This window comes from Mucor velutinosus, assembly GCF_035048745.1.
Source record: "Mucor velutinosus strain NIH1002 chromosome Unknown tig00000041, whole genome shotgun sequence".
Classification (NCBI taxonomy): domain Eukaryota; kingdom Fungi; phylum Mucoromycota; class Mucoromycetes; order Mucorales; family Mucoraceae; genus Mucor; species Mucor velutinosus.
Genome location: NW_027041905.1, coordinates 4,013,222 through 4,032,212, shown reverse-complemented (window position 1 = coordinate 4,032,212; position 18,991 = coordinate 4,013,222). Strand labels below are relative to the sequence as shown.

Genomic DNA, 18,991 nt, shown 5'->3' with positions numbered 1-18,991 from the left:
ATCAATCTTTTGACATTTCGCAAATGATGACAATGTCCAGGGATATACCACAAGGCCATAAACACAGCATACTTCCGCTACTAATAATTCTGATCAAATAAACCCCCCCCCCCCAACGTCATGATCAAGATAAAACTGTTCAACCGATTTAATGGGTTACTGATGCAGGCATGGACACCAATTTGCTGCTGTTTGGGTATAATAAAGGCTCTTGTTCATGCTCATGACCATGGTTTACTCCTTTCTGTTTTAGGATTGTTACTGTCAACATACCATCTTGGAGCATTGATTGTTCCTGCATGTGTTCTTTAGGTGAATTCATTGCACTGCATTCACCAGGAACAATGAAATGGCATGCAAGCAATATGAATATAACAGCGTATGCTTTTTATGATTTCCCTTTCTTTTCTTCCCCATTTGTGAATATTCCAAATGTCTGAATTGAGAGATTATCAAACAAGATGCATCGACATCACTATCAATCACTTGAAAAGGGGGATATATCGTCAGCTCATGTGTCTTCCCACAGGTATGCCAAATCATTTTGTCTATGCTGGAGTACTGATCGTGCCAATGCTGGCAAACAGGCAGCGGGAAAACGGTAAGTGTGTATGTGCATTTTTTGAAGGGAGACGCTCTAACAACACATTTAGGTTATTTTTGCAAACTTAATTCCTACGATACCTTCTCCTAATCCACAGGCATCAAAGGTACTTGTTTTGGCTCACAGAATAGAGCTTATAGAACAAGCAAAAGATCAGATCCTGCGATACAACCCTGACTTGGTATGTAGGATCGCTGTAATAGCTGATGCACCACTGACAAAACACTCCAGACTGTGGATGTTGAGCAGGGACATCAGGAGAGTCTTTCTCTAAACCCAAATGTAGTGGTTGCATCAATCCCAAGCTTGACCAGTACAAATAAACAAGGCACCAAAGGACATCGCTTGCAAAAGCTCAATCCAAAGGAATTCAAGGCCATCATTGTGGATGAGGCTCACCATGGCGTCTCTCAAAGCTACAAAACTATTTTTGACTACTTTGGTGTGCTCAACAAGAGTTCAACTACGCTATTATGGGGTTGTACAGCTACGCCGGCAAGAGCAGATAGACAATCATTGACGTCAATTTTTGGCCCTGTACTCTACAGCGTCAATATGATGGAGCTTATCAATAATGGATTCTTGAGCGACTTGCAGATTGTCACGGCCAAAACAAACGAGCAATTGGAGGTGAATGCCTACTGCAAGTTCGTTGTTGACAAATGGAAACAATTTGCACTGCCTCAAAATAGAAAATCAACGCTTGTGTTTGTCAAGAAGCTACAAGATATTCCAATCCTCTGTAAGGCGTTCAACAATGCTGGCTTCAACAGCATCGACTCTATTACCCAAAGCACTGAGCAAGCCAAGCGAGAAATGGTGATGGATGATTTTAAGAATGGAACCTTATCCATCCTGGTAAATTGTGGCAAGTCTCCAAGAAATATATAGAAAAGAGCACAGTATGTCATTGACATTTTCGTGCAGAAATTTTTACAGAGGGTGTGGATCTCCCACAGGTAGATTGTATTCTTTTGGCCAGGAAGACCAAATCGCCAGCTTTTCTGTATCAAATGATCGGTAGAGGCTCTCGATTGCATCCAGAAAAATCAGATTGCTTGGTCATTGATTATCAGACGAACTTTGAGAGATTGATTTATAGCATCTTTGATAGTGGAGACGACTCGGAAGAGCTGCAAACCAGTTGGCTCTCAAAGAGGCAGTTGAGCATGTGGAAAGCCAAAGTAGATTCAGGAACCGAGCATTATGGTGGGTGACACTACAGCTATGCCTTCGAAGAATGCATTAACAACTCATTGCTATTTAATATTAGACGAAAATGATATACAAATATCTCAGTACAGTAGCATACAGGAAATGATCCAAACAGGTTTTGTTGCCGAGCATAAAGTCGAGCGAAAAGACGAGCTTAATGTCCATGAATCGACAGACCCCGTACCTTCTGCCGCTACATCGCTGTATAATGTTATTAATGAGTAAGTCTGCATATTTGCATGAAATCTATATGTCCATTACTGATAAACATTCATACTTTGTAGTTGTATTGAAGCTCTAAGTAACATTCGCCTACGGTAAACTTCTTGTTTATTGGTATTTGACGCAAACGCCATTATCACAGCTTTGCAATATTTTAATAATGGGCACACGCTCATTTGTAATTATCAAGCCACAAAAATAAACACAATTGAAATCGCCTTGAAAAGTTGCTGTGCACCTAATTCTTCTCGGATGCTTGATTGAAATACTCTGCTCCAAAAAAAAAAGCTACTTGAGTTGAAAAAGTAATGTAAATTTTGATCCGTGAGGCTTTTTCAATAGAAATCTAAAACTTGATATATCCAGCGATGCTAATCGCTTATGTATTATGCTAATAAAACAGGCTCTATTATTACAAGTCAAAAGCAAAAATAGGCCGGATGGTCTGAAAATGATGATGTGGTTAATGAGATTGAATGATCCAAACCACCTTTCTAATATGCCAAGCATTAAATGCAGACTATCTATTGCGTCTAAAATGTCTAGCGTGCCTTACAATCGTCATCACCTCACCAATTAGCTGTGTCATTGTGCTGTGATAGAATGATACAATAGTTCCACCTAGTTTAATGTTTCCAACTGGATATATTTGGATGTAAAAGCATGCTCTAAAACTAGATTTATGCATACAATGTATTTATGCTTTTGTATCATAACAATAACGCATCTTTTAATAAGCAAATGTATGAAACACAGCCAAATTTGACAGCTTGCAAGCCTAAATATCTTGCCATGTAGACCTCTCTGAGCCACCAGAATGACGCCAAACAATTGTACTCGAGTAGCAGTAACTTCCTGACACCTTTGCTCAACTTTTTGGGAACCCAAAAAACATGGCCAAAAATCGACCAAAAAGCATGAGGGGTATACCCCATGGTTTTCTTCAAAAATCAAACGATCGCGTCTTTCACCTTGAAAATGAAGACTTCTACTATGACATATATTAAACCAAAATGTTTCTCTTCTCGATCTAAGGCTACCCTGAAACTTTGTTTTTGAGATCTATACGTAAATTTTTGACATTTCGGCCAAAAACCTAATTTCATATTTTCCAGGATTGCTCAATAAGTTCGATCAAAACATGTATTTTACTTGGCATCATTGGATGCGCCTTGGAAAGTACTTCAAGAATGTATTAAGAAACATTAGATGGTCATCACAATTTATATAGTCGGATAACGCAAAATAGATCAATCAAGTCGAAAAAAAAAAAAAAAAGATTTTGACCAATTTTGAGAAGAAAAAAAAAAAATTCTGAGTCTAAATCAATTTTGACGCTGCTGCCTAATTAAAATGCCCTTCTGGCAATGACAATGATGATTGCGATACTAATTAAATGGGGATAGTGAATTTTAAAGAACAATTGCTTCGCCTGAATACTTGTTATTACTCTTGTTGGGCATGTTTATACCTGAAATTGCCAGTCAACCTGGCTCCCCACCAGAATATATGTAATCGTAACTTCCTAATCATGATTTGCAGCATTTGAACATGGCATGTAGCCAGCAGTGTGCGTTTCATTGATTCATTCGACAGAGACTATGGCGCCTGCCTGAAACGTTATTTTGATATGCTATGAGGATACCTTTAAACTTGTATCAGAATGTTCATTAGGAATGATGGTTGCAATCTCGTTGACATTTGCAGATTCTGAGTGCGCCCATCTTCACCAACAATTAACTCCAATCTCATTTGAGGGTTTAGCCGACTATGAGCATCTTTGTTGATGTGATTTCAGGCTTTTCGTTCTTCTTCTTCACTCAGGATCTCATGAATATGTCTGTAAACGCGAACAAAGGTTTTTTGGGCTTTCCGGTGCTCAATGTTTGACTATATTAAATGAATATCTACTGAGATTAAGGGTACAAAAAAAGCAGCTTCGATATAGTAAGGCTAATTTTATATGATACAAAAGTTTATCTACGCAGGATCTTACAACTATATACAGATTATTGTGGCCTCTTCTCTTGTTTCGATGGTCTTTTTCTTCTAGAAGCATCTTCATTCTTATATTCTTCCAACACAGAGGGGTTATATCCATAATGAATACCGTCTTTCTGCGCATCTTGCTTGGAGCTTAACGGTACTAGTACATGCCATCAGTACATGTATTTGAATATGTAGGATTGTAGCAACTTACGGAACCAGAGCAGTTTGTTACTGCCCATGACCTCCACCCAATTTGCCCGACATCCTTGGTTAAACACATTTCTTCCAGTTTCAGTAAACACTTCTATTAGTCTATTCTGTGCTTCGCCGGATTTCTTTGCCTTGTTCCAACTTTGGAATTGTGAGTTTTCGATAGTTGTTCGATTGAGAAGCACAAGCCATATGTGAGACATTGTAAATGTCCCTATCATGAATGTAATAATCCCAGAACTACTATAGCGTAAGTATATAATGCAACGCAACAAACATAGTTGACACTTACACGATGACTGTGGCGAGCGCTACATTATCAAATGTCGCCTAGTTAGAGCATGTATTAGTAGTGTCCAATCAGTACACGACCAGTTCTTACCAAACCATGAAATTCAACAAATGCTGCTAATGAAGAAGCAAATGTAAATGAGCCCAAAAGCGACACATAGCATAGAAATTGGATATAGTAACGGTAGTTGGAAACACCCACACATCCATTGACCCTGCAGAATGACGGTTAGTATATACACGGCATTTTAGCAGCTACACCATTCGTTTACCAAGGGCAATGACTACAGCAAATCCATTAGCAAACATGACGCCAAGTTGTTACATAATACCTACTGATCCATTCGAAGTACACATGCATCACAGACTCGACAATGGTGAGCCCGATCAGGCTTCCAAATTTGACATGCTTCGCACCATTTCGGGTCTCCCAAAATAGTATCAGGTTTCTGCTGTGTTAATTTTAGGTCTTCGATCCTATCAATATTGATGGAAGAATCATGATGTGTTCCTTTTGTTGAGGTGGGGTTGTCCATGCCGAGTAACTAGAGAGAGCAATGTAAGTTGATACTGCATTGAACCACTACATGAAAATCCCTACATTTGGATGTCCAGGTGTTTGTGATACAATCCTTCCGTAAGATATCAAAAAGAGTATAAACAGCACATTAAAAGGGACCAGATATCCGATGGCCTGTGCTTGGCGGTCCAATTGCCTCAGCAAAACCACTGAAAGAGAAAGTGCCATGAGTTATTAGCGTCCATTAATCTGCAATCCAATACTTACAAACGATGCTGTGTAAATAGCCGTAGTAGACAAACACCAGTATGCCAGTAACAATCAGCACTGGTACCCATCCCCAGTCTCGGTGCTGTCCTGGCTTCTTGCCCTTTGGTAATGGCATTGGGAAATCTGTCAATGCTGAAAAGAAAAAGACCAGAGGCCATAATATCGCATACACTGGTGAATCTGAATGGCAGCAGCAGCAAATCTGGGTATCATGCACATCCGGATCATCAAAAGCTGTCTGCTTTTCATCGTTTTGATTTGATTTCATGCACATTTTGAACGGATGTCGGCCCACTCTAAGAAATCGATCTGATAGACGTTCCAATTTTGACATGTCAGAGGTATACAGTGGTATAATGAGAAAGCAGGGAAATACAGAAGAAAAAGAGACACTGTATGTAAATGGAAAATAGAACTCTTTTTATTTCAACTATGATGTATGAGCTCAAAGGCGGGTATTCAATCCACGTGCCAGTTTTACCACCATTACCATCATCATCATGTATTCAAGCTCTGGATCAACCTCCGTGTTATTTGACTACTGTGATGAGGAATTGTTTGTTCTTTCAATGCCATAGATTGTATCATTTGACACTGTGAATGCATGGTAGTGTGTGGGGAAGGTAACTGTGGGCAATGTGATTATTAGCTTCCATTTGATTAGTTGTTAACGTCGTACTTGCCTGTGATTCTCTTTAGTTTATCTTGTTGAATCTCGGGCGTCGATTTCCCTAATAGCGATGCATCCGATAGTAATTGATATGCAGCCAAGCCTGTCTCTGGCCTGAACTGTGAGGTGCTCTACACATGGATGAACATCAGTTGGGTATGAGTATAGTATTCGTGTATACAATCTTTACTTGTAATATGTTCCCATCTGAAGCAGATGCTGAAAATGATGAAATGTGTGCAGGTACGTTGGCTAAGGCTTCAAAGTTGGGATCAGACATGCTATTGATTGTGCAGTTCTGCTGTAACGTGAATGTAGGTAAAAGGAGCAGCAAAGAAAAAAGTTATAGTTTGGGTTTATAGGTGTGGCATTGGATGGGTTGAATAGTTTATCCACCTGAATAGACGGATCATGACGTTGGTTTGTACTGAAAAAGTAACACTCTACGCAGCTCATCATGCAAACTATTTGGATTGAAAAATCCCAGTTATTGATCCCAAATGGCACTCTAGCACTTGTTGAATACATAAACTTTTTTTTATATGAATATTTACAATGGAATCTATTACTATTTGACATCTATTTCTCTAATAACTGCAGTTGGGTAAAAGTCTTGAGCCCCTTCTCATAAGCACCCAAGAAGATGCTTCCGCCTATCGATATCCACATCACTCTGGGCCCTATCCCTGCCAGCAGCTTTTTAGCTCCTTCCTCTCTCACAATTCGTTTCATCGTCTCTACAATGCCTGTATAGGGTCGATTGCTGGAACTCTAATCCATCTAGTTCAGTGTCTCGCCCATTCATTCTCATGACACAACTTACCTTGGATGAGAGCATAATCCGAGTTTTACACACATCCAACGGTGTGGTAATCGCAGCACCAATACCACCCGCCAGGGATCCCATCACGGCAGCTTCCATTGGTTCCACTCGTTCGCCTTTGTATTGCCCATATTTGCTTTTGAAAAATTCGTACAATGGAAACTGGATGCATGTAAATGGTATCTCTCGAGCCACTGTCGGCAAAAATCCTCGATATAACCCCAGTAGCCCTTCTGTCTTTAGCACACTTGACACAGCGCCTATCGTTGTATTGAATTGATTGATCTGCATACGCTGCTTGATGACTTCTGTTGGCACACGCACTGTACATGCGGACTATGATCATTCTTTTAGTCTACTACTGGCATTCCCTGATCTGTGATTGCATGTCACTTACAATTTCACCACATGTAGCAGCTGTCATGAAAATGAACGGCGAATGTGATGACCCATCCGCAGAAGCACCTAGCAATCTCTTGATGGCTTCATATGTGACGAAAAATAAAGCAGCTACATCAGGATAAGCAATGTTAAAAAGTCTACTTTTAAGAGTTTGAATGGTGGATTAATTACCATTTGGAGCACTGCCTACAAATGCTGAGAGTAGACCCGAGTAAACACCTCGAAATCCTCCAGATACTGCAAATCCAGCTTGTGCTTGTAAACGAGTCTTGATGGTATCTGATGGCTAATGATGAGACGGAATGAACAGGATGTCTGCTCATCGATGCTACATTACCTAATGGAAACAAGACAGAATCTACAATCGTGCCAGCCATGGCGCCTGCTACCAGGGCCTGTCTAAGATTTGCCTGATATAAGGATTTTGCTTGGGGATTATCCTTTCCCATGTCAAACAAGAAAACTCTATTGGCAATGAAAAAAAAAGAAAGAAAGGGAGGAGAAAAAAGATCTTCCAAATCATCATGGAATCAAGCAGCCTGTATTCAAGTCACGACGCTTGCCTGAGAGAGACTGGAAGCATTTCTTTCACTTGGGTGATAATGACGGTATCGTCCATTCTGATTACAGGTAGCACAAGTCTTGTAGCTGCTGCACTGATACGCCAAACGCACACTCAATCAAATACTAAACCTATGATCGCATTATCAAGATCAGCATTACCAGAGGCAAGCGCTGCAAGGATACATTACGTGCGAGGCAGCGTATTTGATGTTGCTTGCCTGAGCAGCGTGCTACGAGGCAGTTCCAATGTTATTCACACGGTAGGCGCTTTCCTAGACGACAACAGCGAATCTGCAGACACAGCCTATGAACGCATCAACTGCGATTCATCCATTGTTGTAGCATGCGCTATGGCAGACAAGTTTGATGTCAGCAATGATCTACCACATCAACGCAAAGCTTTGGTCTACTTTAGCGTAGCAGCAGAATTTCCTGGCTTCATATTCGATTAGGATTGTGTCAACTCCAAGAGAGAGGCAGAAGCGGCACTGTTGGGCATTGAGTTCAAAAACAGAATGCGAGTTGTGACATTTAGACCAGGTATACTCATCCATTCTGCATGAATTTTATTGATGAAATGGCACGGAATGTTAGGCTTGATCTACTCTTTTCATCAACGATTCAGCATATTGCCACTCGCATTTGGTTTGTAAGTTATTTGGCTTCATGATGAAACCACTGCGATCTATATCCCACGACAATTGCACTTTCTGACTGATTTGCCGATTCAAGATGACGATATTGCCAATGCCGTGTTTGAAGCAGTCGATAACAAAGCAGTGGAGGGTGTATGCGATGGCGATAGGATCCGGTTGCTAGCTAAGGCTTGGGAAATGAAGAGAACAAGAGCTGATTTATTGTTGCATGGATGATTCTTTCATGATCTCATCCAGATTGGCTTCCAAGTAACGCTGTATATCTTATAAAAGGATCATTAAAAATAGCCGTCAACAAACGCTTCATGAGCTTACCTTGCAACTCCATATCATTTCGTATCACCAGTATTCCTTTAGTCAGTTCCTTGGGAGGTTGCTCGGAGGTATGTGCCAATATCAGCATTGGTATCTTACCCCACCATATCTGAGGCTGTAACTGAGGTAACCACTGACTCAATTTTGAAGCTGTCAATTTTTTATCGACAGAAGGATCAAACATGATTAAAGACTGATGTACAATGTCTTTATCGGTCCAATCTTGCTTTGATAGTGTAGATGTTTGTTCTTTATGCAGTTTCTCTGCAAATTCCTTTGTCAATGATTTGTATTTAGGGACTGATTCGTGCTTGAGAGATTGCTTTTTCACCATGTCTTGCACCATTTCCAAATCAGTAGGTAAAACAGCAATATTTGCTTGTTGACATAATTTGAAAAATGAGGCGGCTTTATCCCAGTCAGAATCTCGACTACGAAATATGCTGGAAACTGTGGGTTTGTCCTTTTTCTTTTGCCCCTTGATGAAGAATTCGAGTTTGACGGTGGATTTCGGTTGCTTGGATGTGGTTGTGGATGGCTGCAGAACATCATACAGGGACTGCAATGACGCAGCATTTGTCGTTTTCCTCAGTTTATCATGGTGAAAGAAGTCAGGATGTGTTTGCAATACAAACTTTCGTAGGTATGGCTTCAGTATCTTGTTTGCCATGGCTAGAGATGAGAAGAAAAACGACATCCATATCAATGTGACGTCCGTAAAGCAACATCACAGACAATTGAATGGCCGTGGAAGAATGGGATGGATATTCATCACACTTTTTTTTTCTCTACCTTATTCGCTAAACAACAGTGCAGTAGACGGCATTCGCAGCGAAAAGAAGGCATTACTTACTACAACATATAGAACTAAAGTATGACATCTACACAGCAATATGTCTTGATTTCGATCAAAGGAGACGGTTTATTCAAAGCCATCGGCGTGTAGGGTATTCATCAGGAGAGGGCCATCAAATGTGAATATTGACATATGTTGCTATAGATATCAAAACGAACAAGATGCTTATGCAGCGGCAACTGTGTGTCAGATGCAATCAATAGAGAAATTTTCAGCGAAATGGTCCAAATCAATGCTAGCCGATAAACAAGAGAGCATCATGGAATTTTGTCGATGCATCAAGGAAGATTTCAAATCATACAAAGAGAGATTTGCATATATGACATTGCAATGTAGCCAAATCTTTCCAAACTTGGAGTATGATCAGCACCAAGTGTTACCCGTAGAAGCCAATAATAATATACCATCACAATTCATCAGCGAGTCCATCTTCAAAACCAAAGTGCGCAATTTCATGGACGTTTTACGAACAAGATCCGATGTCGAAGAAGATTTGGGCAATAGCGAAGACGATGACGAGGATGATGATGATGATGATGATGAAGAAGAGGAGGAGGGGGAGGAGGAGGAGGAAGACGAAGAAGAAGAGGAAGGCGACGGCGAGGAAGACATTGAGGATGAAGGTGAAGGCGAAGAGGACATGGAAGAAGAGGACATTGACCAAGAGATTGATGAAGAGGCAGATGAAGGCGTTGAAGAGGAGGAAGAAGAAGAAGATGAAGATGAGCCAGTGACAAGCGAGACGGCCATCCAAGAGCACAGTGAAGAGGAAGAGTCAGAAGATCAAGAACGCCCAACGCTGAAAAGAGATGCATCCTCATTATTAGAAGACGGAGATGCAGAAGATGACGAGGAAGACGAAATAGACGAAGACGATGGTGATGAAGACGAATTGGCAGATGACGACGATGAATCAGTCAAGCGAAGACGAGTGGTGGCATGAACGTCTCCTTTTCATTCATGACATAAGGTTGCCATGACAACCTCCCTGTTTGCTTTCTCTATACATAGTCATCATCATTATGCACAACACTCTAACTTTAAAATCAAAATACGTCAACAAATCTACTACATGTATAAATTATTGGCTAAAAAGATTCAATAAATCATCATCATGCTGCATTTTTAGTCTCCTGGGTTGTTTCAGTAAAAAGTATAAAAAGGTTAAATTAGGTACTGCATTATTTTCTCTTTCTTCATCTACTCTACAAACAATCAAACGATAGCATGGCGACAATTGACACAGACATTCCAATGCCTCAGCATGATACGAACACGTATCAAAACAAGGTGATCCCAATGACGGAAAAGACGGAGCAACCAGCACCACAGCAGCAACAACAGCCCAGTTTAATGACACCTCCCATATCTCCCATCAACACATCTGCCAACAAAGGCTCGCTGAAAATCACTGCTGGACAAACTGGCTTACCTTGGCTGACAAGAGATGCAGATGCTGAAGGCTTTTCTCCTACTGCAATGCAACAATCACCTCAGGAAATGAGCGCAACACCCACTTCTGCGCAGGGTAGCATCCATAGCACTGCTTCTCCACCTCCCAAGTTTATGGCACGTCCAAGAACTGCTTCGGTGATTCGTTTTCCCACAAGAAAGAGAACCATGCAAAAGCACATTTACACAATGAAGGATGGTTTGGATCCAGTCAAGGTTTTATGCAATCGATTGACTAGCTGGCAAGTTTCAGTTAAATATCTGGTATGTGAATACTTTGAAAGGGGGAACCAATCAATTGACCTTCTCCACTCATGTTTAGCTTAGCATGTTTCATAGCATAAAAAAGGTCGAGTCCAGTACTGGAAAAGGTTACCGAAAGATCGATTCAAAATCCACTATCCCCGTCAAGATTAAAGACCAATTCAAGTCTTCCCATGGTGTTCAAGATGCTTGGGCTGCTTTCAGACAGTACACAAGAGAGAATAGCTTGATTCACCAAGACTTTGTTGACTTTATTGAAAATGAAATTGTGCCGATACTGCATATCATCTTGAAAGATATTCACGCCATGATGCAGAGTTTGAAACACAACAAGGATTTGCGCACAAACACTTTGTGGGAATGCCGCAAAAAGGCTGATAAAGTCATTACTCAATTGAACTCTGATATCTATTCCGTTGTCAATGCGCAAGAAAAGGCCAAGAGCAATTATGTAATTCCCAAGGGCAGAGATCCATTATTATCAAAATATGGTACGTGTTACATCATAGAGAGCAGCACCTATCGGAATATACTTAATAAGTTTATAGTCGTCATTCATACTATCAGAGACCTCTACAAGCAAGAGAATCGACTGCACAAAGACTTTCTGGAGACACAAGACAGCTATCGTCGCTTTGAGCAAGAAAAGATCATCAATGTCTATACAGAGCTGTTCCAAACCTTTGAGCGCTACCGTGTCCAGCATCACCTCGAGAACTTGGAAGGGGTCACCAAGGTAGCTGGTATCTTTAACGCCATTGAAACAGATGCTGAATGGTTGGACTTTGTCCAACATCACGATAACGAACTAGTTAAGTCCAATGCAGCCTTTAAAGACGAGCAAGCACTTGATTTCCCCAATGCATCGCATCCTCTGGTCCAGCCCCTTGCCATTGGCGTTTTACAAAGGCATCATGGTAAAAAGTGGCACGAAGAGTACTATGTATTGAGTCCAGGTACGTTTCTCATCATTGCATTCAAATGCACGTCATCTCATTCCTTATGATTAGTTGGATTGTTGCATCGTTTCAAGTCTGAACAGGATCTACTGAATACGCCCTTGAAACCAGAAGCCACTATGTTTGTTCCACAGTGTACAATTCTTATCAATCCCCCGAGTCAGCTTTTGGAGTTAAAGGGCAAAGTATTAGGCAGTTTATTTGGTAGCAAAAAATTGGTCGAGCTGTCCTCCTCTGATTTTGCCTTCATCAAGCATTGGATCGATAGGATGGGCCCTATGGCTCTTCAACAAGAAACGGCTGTTATCAACACGCCTTTACCTCCTCAGCAACAACCTCAGCAGCAACAGGATGCTGTGGTTGCCGATAATCGATCGATTCAATCCAAAGTACAAGCTGAAGATGAACCTGAAAGTTCTAATTTAGGCGGTGTCACTCAAGTCGGAGCTGTTGCTGATGCTACCATGCAATCAATCGATCAAGGTGGCACCAGCAATGCATTCCAACCTATAACAAATGTCACAGCATCAGATCGCCATCACAACAATAGCAACCTCAGTCATCATTATGACGATCAAGACGATAGTGATCATGATTTTGCAAGACAGACTGTTGAATACTCTACTCATTCACCTGCTGCTGCTGCTGCTGCTGCTGAAGTATCTGACACCAATAACCCATTCCATACTATGTCTACCACAGCTTCATCCTCTGATCCAGCCATGACCAACACCGGCCCATCTACACCTATTGAAACGATGACTCCAGCCCAACAAAAGCATGGCGATGTCCATACATCTTTGGCCTCTGATATTAAAAACACCAACACGGCTGCTACTACTACACCATCGAGAATACCTGGTGTTGGTCCTACTCGAGAAGGTAGCGACATTTTCTGGGACACATCTGCTTAATTCTTTTATATTATAACTAGCTTAACTGTAATATCATAATTATCATTTATATAACGAACTTGAAGCAACAAATCATCATTGTTAAGGCAATAAAACCCAAAAAGGCCAATGTAGATTTGCATTAATAAACGTTCATAAAAACTAGATGCAAGATTGATATATATATATATTGCGCTTTTGCTAGCTGGCTACTGCACTTTTTTAATTACCTTGAATGAGGTTAGCCTATGTATTCGAAGATAAAGTATTTAAACGCTGATCAAACAATATTCACTCATACCATGCGGTTTTCTAGGTACGCGTGCCTCAATCTTTGAATTCGAGACTTTGATGATAGTGAAGTGCTTGAGGACATGTACTCGTATTAAATAGGTGATGGTCAAACGATAGGTTAGCATTTAGTCTGCAACAAGAAGCCCCTTACGCCTAACTGTAACGTTTTGCTTCGTTTATGAACGTAATACATGGCGAAAGATATTCTGTTTGCCTTTGCCATAATACAAATGAATTTTTGATCTGCAAATATATCAAAGTCCTTGCTATCACTTCATTTGTAAGCATCGTCAGTATCGTCAGTATTGTCTCTGTATCACTGACAGTCGTGGGTTCTTTAAACATGCAAAATTGTCACTGGAAAACGCTCCAGAGGAAAAATGTTTATTATCTTTCATTGGAAGAGGTACCATCAGCCTGAATCCGGTCTCTTAGAACAATGGCATATTATCCAGTTGGATGCCCTGTAATAAAGAAGCTCTATACTTCCGTTTTAAATACTGTTAACAACTGATTATTTCATCGACTCTATTATTACAAATTCATCAGTCGCAACTTCAAGGCTGTAGCGTCAGTATTTCAAAAGTTGATTTTGGAGGGCCCAAACCTCAAAACTAAAAAATACTTTTGTACATCCAGAATCTCTGATATGAGGTAGAAGATAGCAACCTATAAAACTGAAACATGTTGGTAAAATTAAGTTGTACCATTTTTTGGTATATGATTTGGCTGTACTTATACTTGCTGGGATGGATCAAATGACTAATTAGTGAAGATAAGGATTATAAATCACGAATGGAATAGACATGAATCGTCTAAATGAGTGATTATAATAATGAAATATATAATAGCGATATGATGGGAGTAGATTTAATGGTGACATATAAGATATCCTCACTAGAGTATTAAACTGCATTGTAATATTTGATGTATCACTGTTTGACAGGGCACTTGGTACTAGGAGAACCTGGTACCTAGTAGCGTGCTGCTGTAGTACATGCTATTATATAGCTTTTACTACATAACATGTTGTAAATCTGAAAAGTACGTGAGAATGGATGTAGGTTTATTTTCAATAAGAATCAGATGAAGAGGAAAGGGAAGAGTGAATGTCTACTGCTATTTATATGTATGATTTATGGATTGCTTGCGCACCGGCCTAGAATGGTGTTCTCATGCTAAGTTTTAGTGTCAATCCTCACTGATGCTTAATGGTAATTATTTCAGATATAGATGATCAGTCTAAATACCTTTAGTTGCCCTTGGCAACGTCAGTTAATTACATTCCTTATCTGCTCTCTTTTGACATATAAAGAATAGCTAGCTGAAACTTAGCTTATGTGGATATCATGGTTATCGTTTACATGTTAATACAGTTTATTTACATATGCTCCATATGTGCATAGTTTATTTCTGGATTCAATCTACAATATTGTGATTCAGGAACAGTTATATGTGTGAATACAACATAGCAAACCTAAAAGACATACCTCGCATTAAACTATGTAACCGGTGCTATGTTAGACGACTGTACCATAGCATAATTTTGAATAAAGGCTCTAAACTGTATTCATTCGGTCATTCTTTTATTACAAACACAATATCAAATTTATTGACGGGCCAACAGCAGATCAACTAGTTATAACCCTTCGTTACTTCAACCTCTTAGCCAATCAGATTGTTTGAAAACTCCGCTGACCTAAAAAAAATTTTGCGAGGGTTTCCCCCTGTTTTGATGTGAGGCAAAATTTTAAGCTCCGCTATATATATAGCAATATAGCCGTTACTATCATCAAATTTCCCTCAGGTGCTAGAGCATGCCTTACTTACACCACCTAGCTTTAGATTCTGGCATTGAGACTCTCAATCATCACTAAAGTAAGTAGCGATAACCAAGTGGAGGCGGCCTATCTACCTCCTAGCCTCGGATAATGTCTTGTTGAGCTTCAGGGATAGGCACATCCACACAACGTAAAAAAAGGTATGCTTCAAAGAAACATAATAATAATAAAAGAAAAGAATAATATGATACTATACGAGTATAGTAGTATGTAGGCAAAAAGAGACACTCGCATGAAGCGAGTCAAAGAAAAGCATAACAAGCACAACATCAAAGATGTTCAAGACAGCTCGTTGTTGTTGTTGCAATAAAATTGCATACATGGGCAACGTGCATGGTAGTAATAGTCGGATGTAAAGCAACATGGCACAAACACGCACAACTGCGAAAGCAACTGTGGTATTGTAAGTTTGCAATACAACATAATGACGAATGTTGTTTCATGTAAAGCTACAGAGGAAACACTACCAATAAAAGAAAAAGAAGGAGAAGAAGAAAACGCAACAAGGCAAACATCATGAATGCATTATCACGAGAAAGGAAGTAATAATATAAACATTCAAAGAAGTTTTATATCATTGCGACCAGAAGAAAGAAGATACTTACCACTTACCACAGCCACAGATACATCAGAAGAGTATAGGCAATCACCGGATATGAACCAGAGAACGAGCATGCACCAAATATAGTAGACCAGGAAAGGCCAGATTAGCAGCAGCAGCAGCAATACCAGTACCATAAACAAACTAAAGAACGAATGCCATTAGCAGAGAGCAGACAAAGACCAAAGAAGTTATTTACCATTTATCACTACCACAGATAGATCAGATATTACGCAATCAGCAGATATGAACCAGAGAACGAGCATGCACCAAATACAGTAGACCAGGAAAGGCCGGATTAGCAGCAGCAGCAATACCAGTACCATAGAAAAACTGAAGAATAAACGACACCACAGAGACTGGACAAAGGCTAAAGAAGTAACCATCAGACATGATACACCAAAGAAGCAGACAGTAAGGATAGCAGAGAAGTAATGACAGTAACACCCACGTCAAACAGACAAAAAGAATTATCAAAACCTAATAAACAAATTCAATTAGTGTTAATTCTACGCCTTCCAGTACTCGTTATTGCATGGTACCTACTATATTCCACTTAAATAAAGCAGTATAAAGTACTTTTAACAGTGCACGGCAATGCTATCAGAAGATAGAGTGTTATTATCAATTAAACAGTTCCCAAGACCACTATGGTTTGATACTAAACGCGCTTTGCAAAAAAGGGAAAAAAACGGGATATGGAAAAACGAGAGGGCCCCCTATCCGACGTCACGTTCAGTAGATTTAGTCTCAGTTTTTTTGCCGCGGCAACCTTAACTGCGGTGATTTAATATGAATTTGTGCAGTGGCTATTTTCATGTTCAACCTTGTTTGATCTGACATCTTTTAAACGTTTTTGCCAAATTTGACTATGAAAGCTGTCGTTATCATACCCAGCTTTCCATTATAACTTTACAGAACTAAAGAAGCTGCATCGAATGATGCTCATTACATTCAGCTTTCAGACCGAAAATAATGAGCAATTTGCAAAAGTATGAAAACATGTTTTTTGCCAAAATGTCGAAATTTCACATAGGAAAATCTCATAGAAAGTGTTTCCAGTGCTGCATCTCGTATTTACGATCAATTCGAACTTATATGTATCACAGGGAAAGTCTTCATTTCTGGGGTGAAAAACGCGATCATTTGATTTTCAAGAATTTTCCTTTGCTAATACTCATGTAAATCAGCTCTTACATATTACTCTACTCAAAAAGAGATGCCTGTGTCACTACAAAAATGAGTACTATTTGTACTCATTCAAGGTTATATATTTTTCCTTAACACTTGGGGGATTTTTGTACCAATCACAGATGATATTGAAATCACAGGTGATATCAAAATCCAATGCTGTTGGGCTTAATAGACCCTGCTGCCTATACCTTGCTGCCTATACCTTGCTGCCTATACCTTGCTGCCTATACCTTGCTGCCTATACCTTGCTGCCTATACCTTGCTGCCTACACCTTGCTGCCTATACCTGGCTGCCAATAATACGTTCTGCCTATAATACGTTCTGCTCTATACTATACCTTGCTGCCAATTGTTTATTGATCGCAATCATTGGGGAATGCCTTCTAAATATTATTTGACCCCAGTAGGCTATCATGCCTCCCACAACTCACTTGTACCCCCACGCTACTAGTTGCGCTTGGTTTAGCTTTCTCTTTCGACTGATGTAGAAGCTTCTTCCCTTTACTATATTGCCCTTCCTGCCTATCTAATCCTAGCTTCATTCTCTACGCTGCATTATTTTTGTAACAATAGTTTCAAGCATGCTATTGGCAGTTTTTATCAGTAGTTTTTTTTTGCGAAAGCATTTGATGCGCAACCTCCTCAAAACATTGCAAATAATTTTGATGAGCACTCATCAAATACAAATTTCTGATTGCAGTCAATGCAAAGTACTTTCATCTGCTGTTATGTGATTCAACAAATTGGTGTTTAGAAAAGAGCACAAACATCTTCCCCAACTGTGTAACTGTGTAGGTTGTGGAACAATCGAGTCGACTCACCAAATACTCTTTGTAAGGAAGCCAGAATCACTTTTCTATTTTCGTCCGCTATTCATCAAATGTTGAAAAACGACGCAGCTTATAAAATTGCTATGAGAGCCAAGAAAGCCACAGGAGAAGAAGCAAACAAGGAATCAAACAAAACGGTCATCAAGAAAATGCCAACAAATGCAGAGATAACCTTGAAGAGAATGACCAAATAACACGCAAACAACGCAGCCGCTCTACAACAAAGTCTCAGTTGATGAAGAAGAGCACAAAGACTGCACATGCGAAAGCCATCAAGTATATCAATGAGCTGGAGAAACAGAATAGGCAAGCTGTAACCCAGCCTAATGCTTCGCTGAACGACAACACTAGACAACTTGTCCATGCAAACGGAGCATTTCATTTTGACGATGACAGCATCGACCATGGCTTCGACTACATAGAGCCTTCTAACCAGCGTTATGGTTTCACAACCATTTTCAGACAAAAAAAAAACAAAGGAGAATGAGAAAAGACTTTTGAGCTCAAGAAAGTGTCTCGCTCAAGAAGTGGTACCTTGAATCTCACGAGATTCATGGCCATGCTGACCCTACCCTCAAAGTCCCAAATCAATTGAAAAGCACATATCAATGCGACTGCAGCAATAAGAAAACGTTGGAGGTGTATTGTTATATGCTACACAGTAAATAAATTTAGTGAAACTCCATACACAAGCTAAACTGACACTTGATTTGCAGACCATCAAAAAATCAAAGTTGATTATTGTATGCATCAACCACTCCTAAAGAAATTGGTATTGATGCAAATGTTGCCAAGCAGCACAATTCAACCAAAAGCTGCGGTCCATTTCGCCGTCTTTGAAAAACTGATGAGTTGAAGCTAAATGGAAGCATTTCAAATTATGCATTCGTGAAGACGCAGAATGTTGATAATCTCTTGTTGAGTAACTATGGTAAAAACGACGTAAGTTAAATGCTGCAGACCATTGTGCTGTTTATCTCAATATCTCGCCGTTCTCTTTTCTCTTTAGTTTAAAAATTTGAATAACGGCTTGTTCAACACACTACAAGTAATATA

General features: G+C 39.9%; 8 protein-coding genes across 8 annotated transcripts; 4 read left to right on the top strand and 4 right to left on the bottom strand.

Moving 5' to 3' along the window:
- Positions 1-513: 513 nt before the first annotated feature.
- Positions 514-2,140, top strand: ATC70_001520 (uncharacterized protein; the record flags this gene model as incomplete). The annotated part of the gene is made up of 7 exons (XM_064820915.1): positions 514-529; positions 588-601; positions 654-785; positions 836-1,462; positions 1,564-1,813; positions 1,878-2,040; positions 2,104-2,140. 7 exons carry the CDS (start codon positions 514-516, stop codon positions 2,138-2,140), a joined length of 1,239 nt encoding a protein of 412 aa, XP_064684835.1.
- Positions 2,141-4,050: 1,910 nt separating this feature from the next.
- ATC70_001519 (uncharacterized protein) lies at positions 4,051-5,595 on the bottom strand (the record flags this gene model as incomplete). Its single annotated transcript, XM_064820914.1, has 8 exons — positions 4,051-4,187; positions 4,242-4,480; positions 4,533-4,570; positions 4,623-4,746; positions 4,804-4,815; positions 4,868-5,076; positions 5,133-5,260; positions 5,319-5,595. The coding sequence occupies 8 exons, from the start codon at positions 5,593-5,595 to the stop codon at positions 4,051-4,053; spliced, it is 1,164 nt and encodes a 387-aa protein (XP_064684834.1).
- A 264-nt stretch (positions 5,596-5,859) lies between these two features.
- ATC70_001518 (uncharacterized protein) lies at positions 5,860-6,271 on the bottom strand (the record flags this gene model as incomplete). Its single annotated transcript, XM_064820913.1, has 3 exons — positions 5,860-5,948; positions 6,005-6,122; positions 6,182-6,271. The coding sequence occupies 3 exons, from the start codon at positions 6,269-6,271 to the stop codon at positions 5,860-5,862; spliced, it is 297 nt and encodes a 98-aa protein (XP_064684833.1).
- A 299-nt stretch (positions 6,272-6,570) lies between these two features.
- ATC70_001517 (uncharacterized protein) lies at positions 6,571-7,665 on the bottom strand (the record flags this gene model as incomplete). Its single annotated transcript, XM_064820912.1, has 5 exons — positions 6,571-6,762; positions 6,815-7,150; positions 7,212-7,324; positions 7,388-7,495; positions 7,554-7,665. 5 exons carry the CDS (start codon positions 7,663-7,665, stop codon positions 6,571-6,573), a joined length of 861 nt encoding a protein of 286 aa, XP_064684832.1.
- Positions 7,666-7,911: 246 nt separating this feature from the next.
- On the top strand, positions 7,912-8,232 carry ATC70_001516 (uncharacterized protein; the record flags this gene model as incomplete). Its single annotated transcript, XM_064820911.1, has 1 exon — positions 7,912-8,232. The coding sequence occupies one exon, from the start codon at positions 7,912-7,914 to the stop codon at positions 8,230-8,232; it is 321 nt and encodes a 106-aa protein (XP_064684831.1).
- A 402-nt stretch (positions 8,233-8,634) lies between these two features.
- ATC70_001515 (uncharacterized protein) lies at positions 8,635-9,421 on the bottom strand (the record flags this gene model as incomplete). Its single annotated transcript, XM_064820910.1, has 2 exons — positions 8,635-8,699; positions 8,752-9,421. 2 exons carry the CDS (start codon positions 9,419-9,421, stop codon positions 8,635-8,637), a joined length of 735 nt encoding a protein of 244 aa, XP_064684830.1.
- A 204-nt stretch (positions 9,422-9,625) lies between these two features.
- On the top strand, positions 9,626-10,550 carry ATC70_001514 (uncharacterized protein; the record flags this gene model as incomplete). Its single annotated transcript, XM_064820909.1, has 2 exons — positions 9,626-9,693; positions 9,752-10,550. 2 exons carry the CDS (start codon positions 9,626-9,628, stop codon positions 10,548-10,550), a joined length of 867 nt encoding a protein of 288 aa, XP_064684829.1.
- Positions 10,551-10,834: 284 nt separating this feature from the next.
- ATC70_001513 (uncharacterized protein) lies at positions 10,835-13,196 on the top strand (the record flags this gene model as incomplete). The annotated part of the gene is made up of 4 exons (XM_064820908.1): positions 10,835-11,323; positions 11,382-11,814; positions 11,872-12,279; positions 12,334-13,196. The coding sequence occupies 4 exons, from the start codon at positions 10,835-10,837 to the stop codon at positions 13,194-13,196; spliced, it is 2,193 nt and encodes a 730-aa protein (XP_064684828.1).
- Between the last annotated feature and the right edge of the window lie 5,795 nt (positions 13,197-18,991).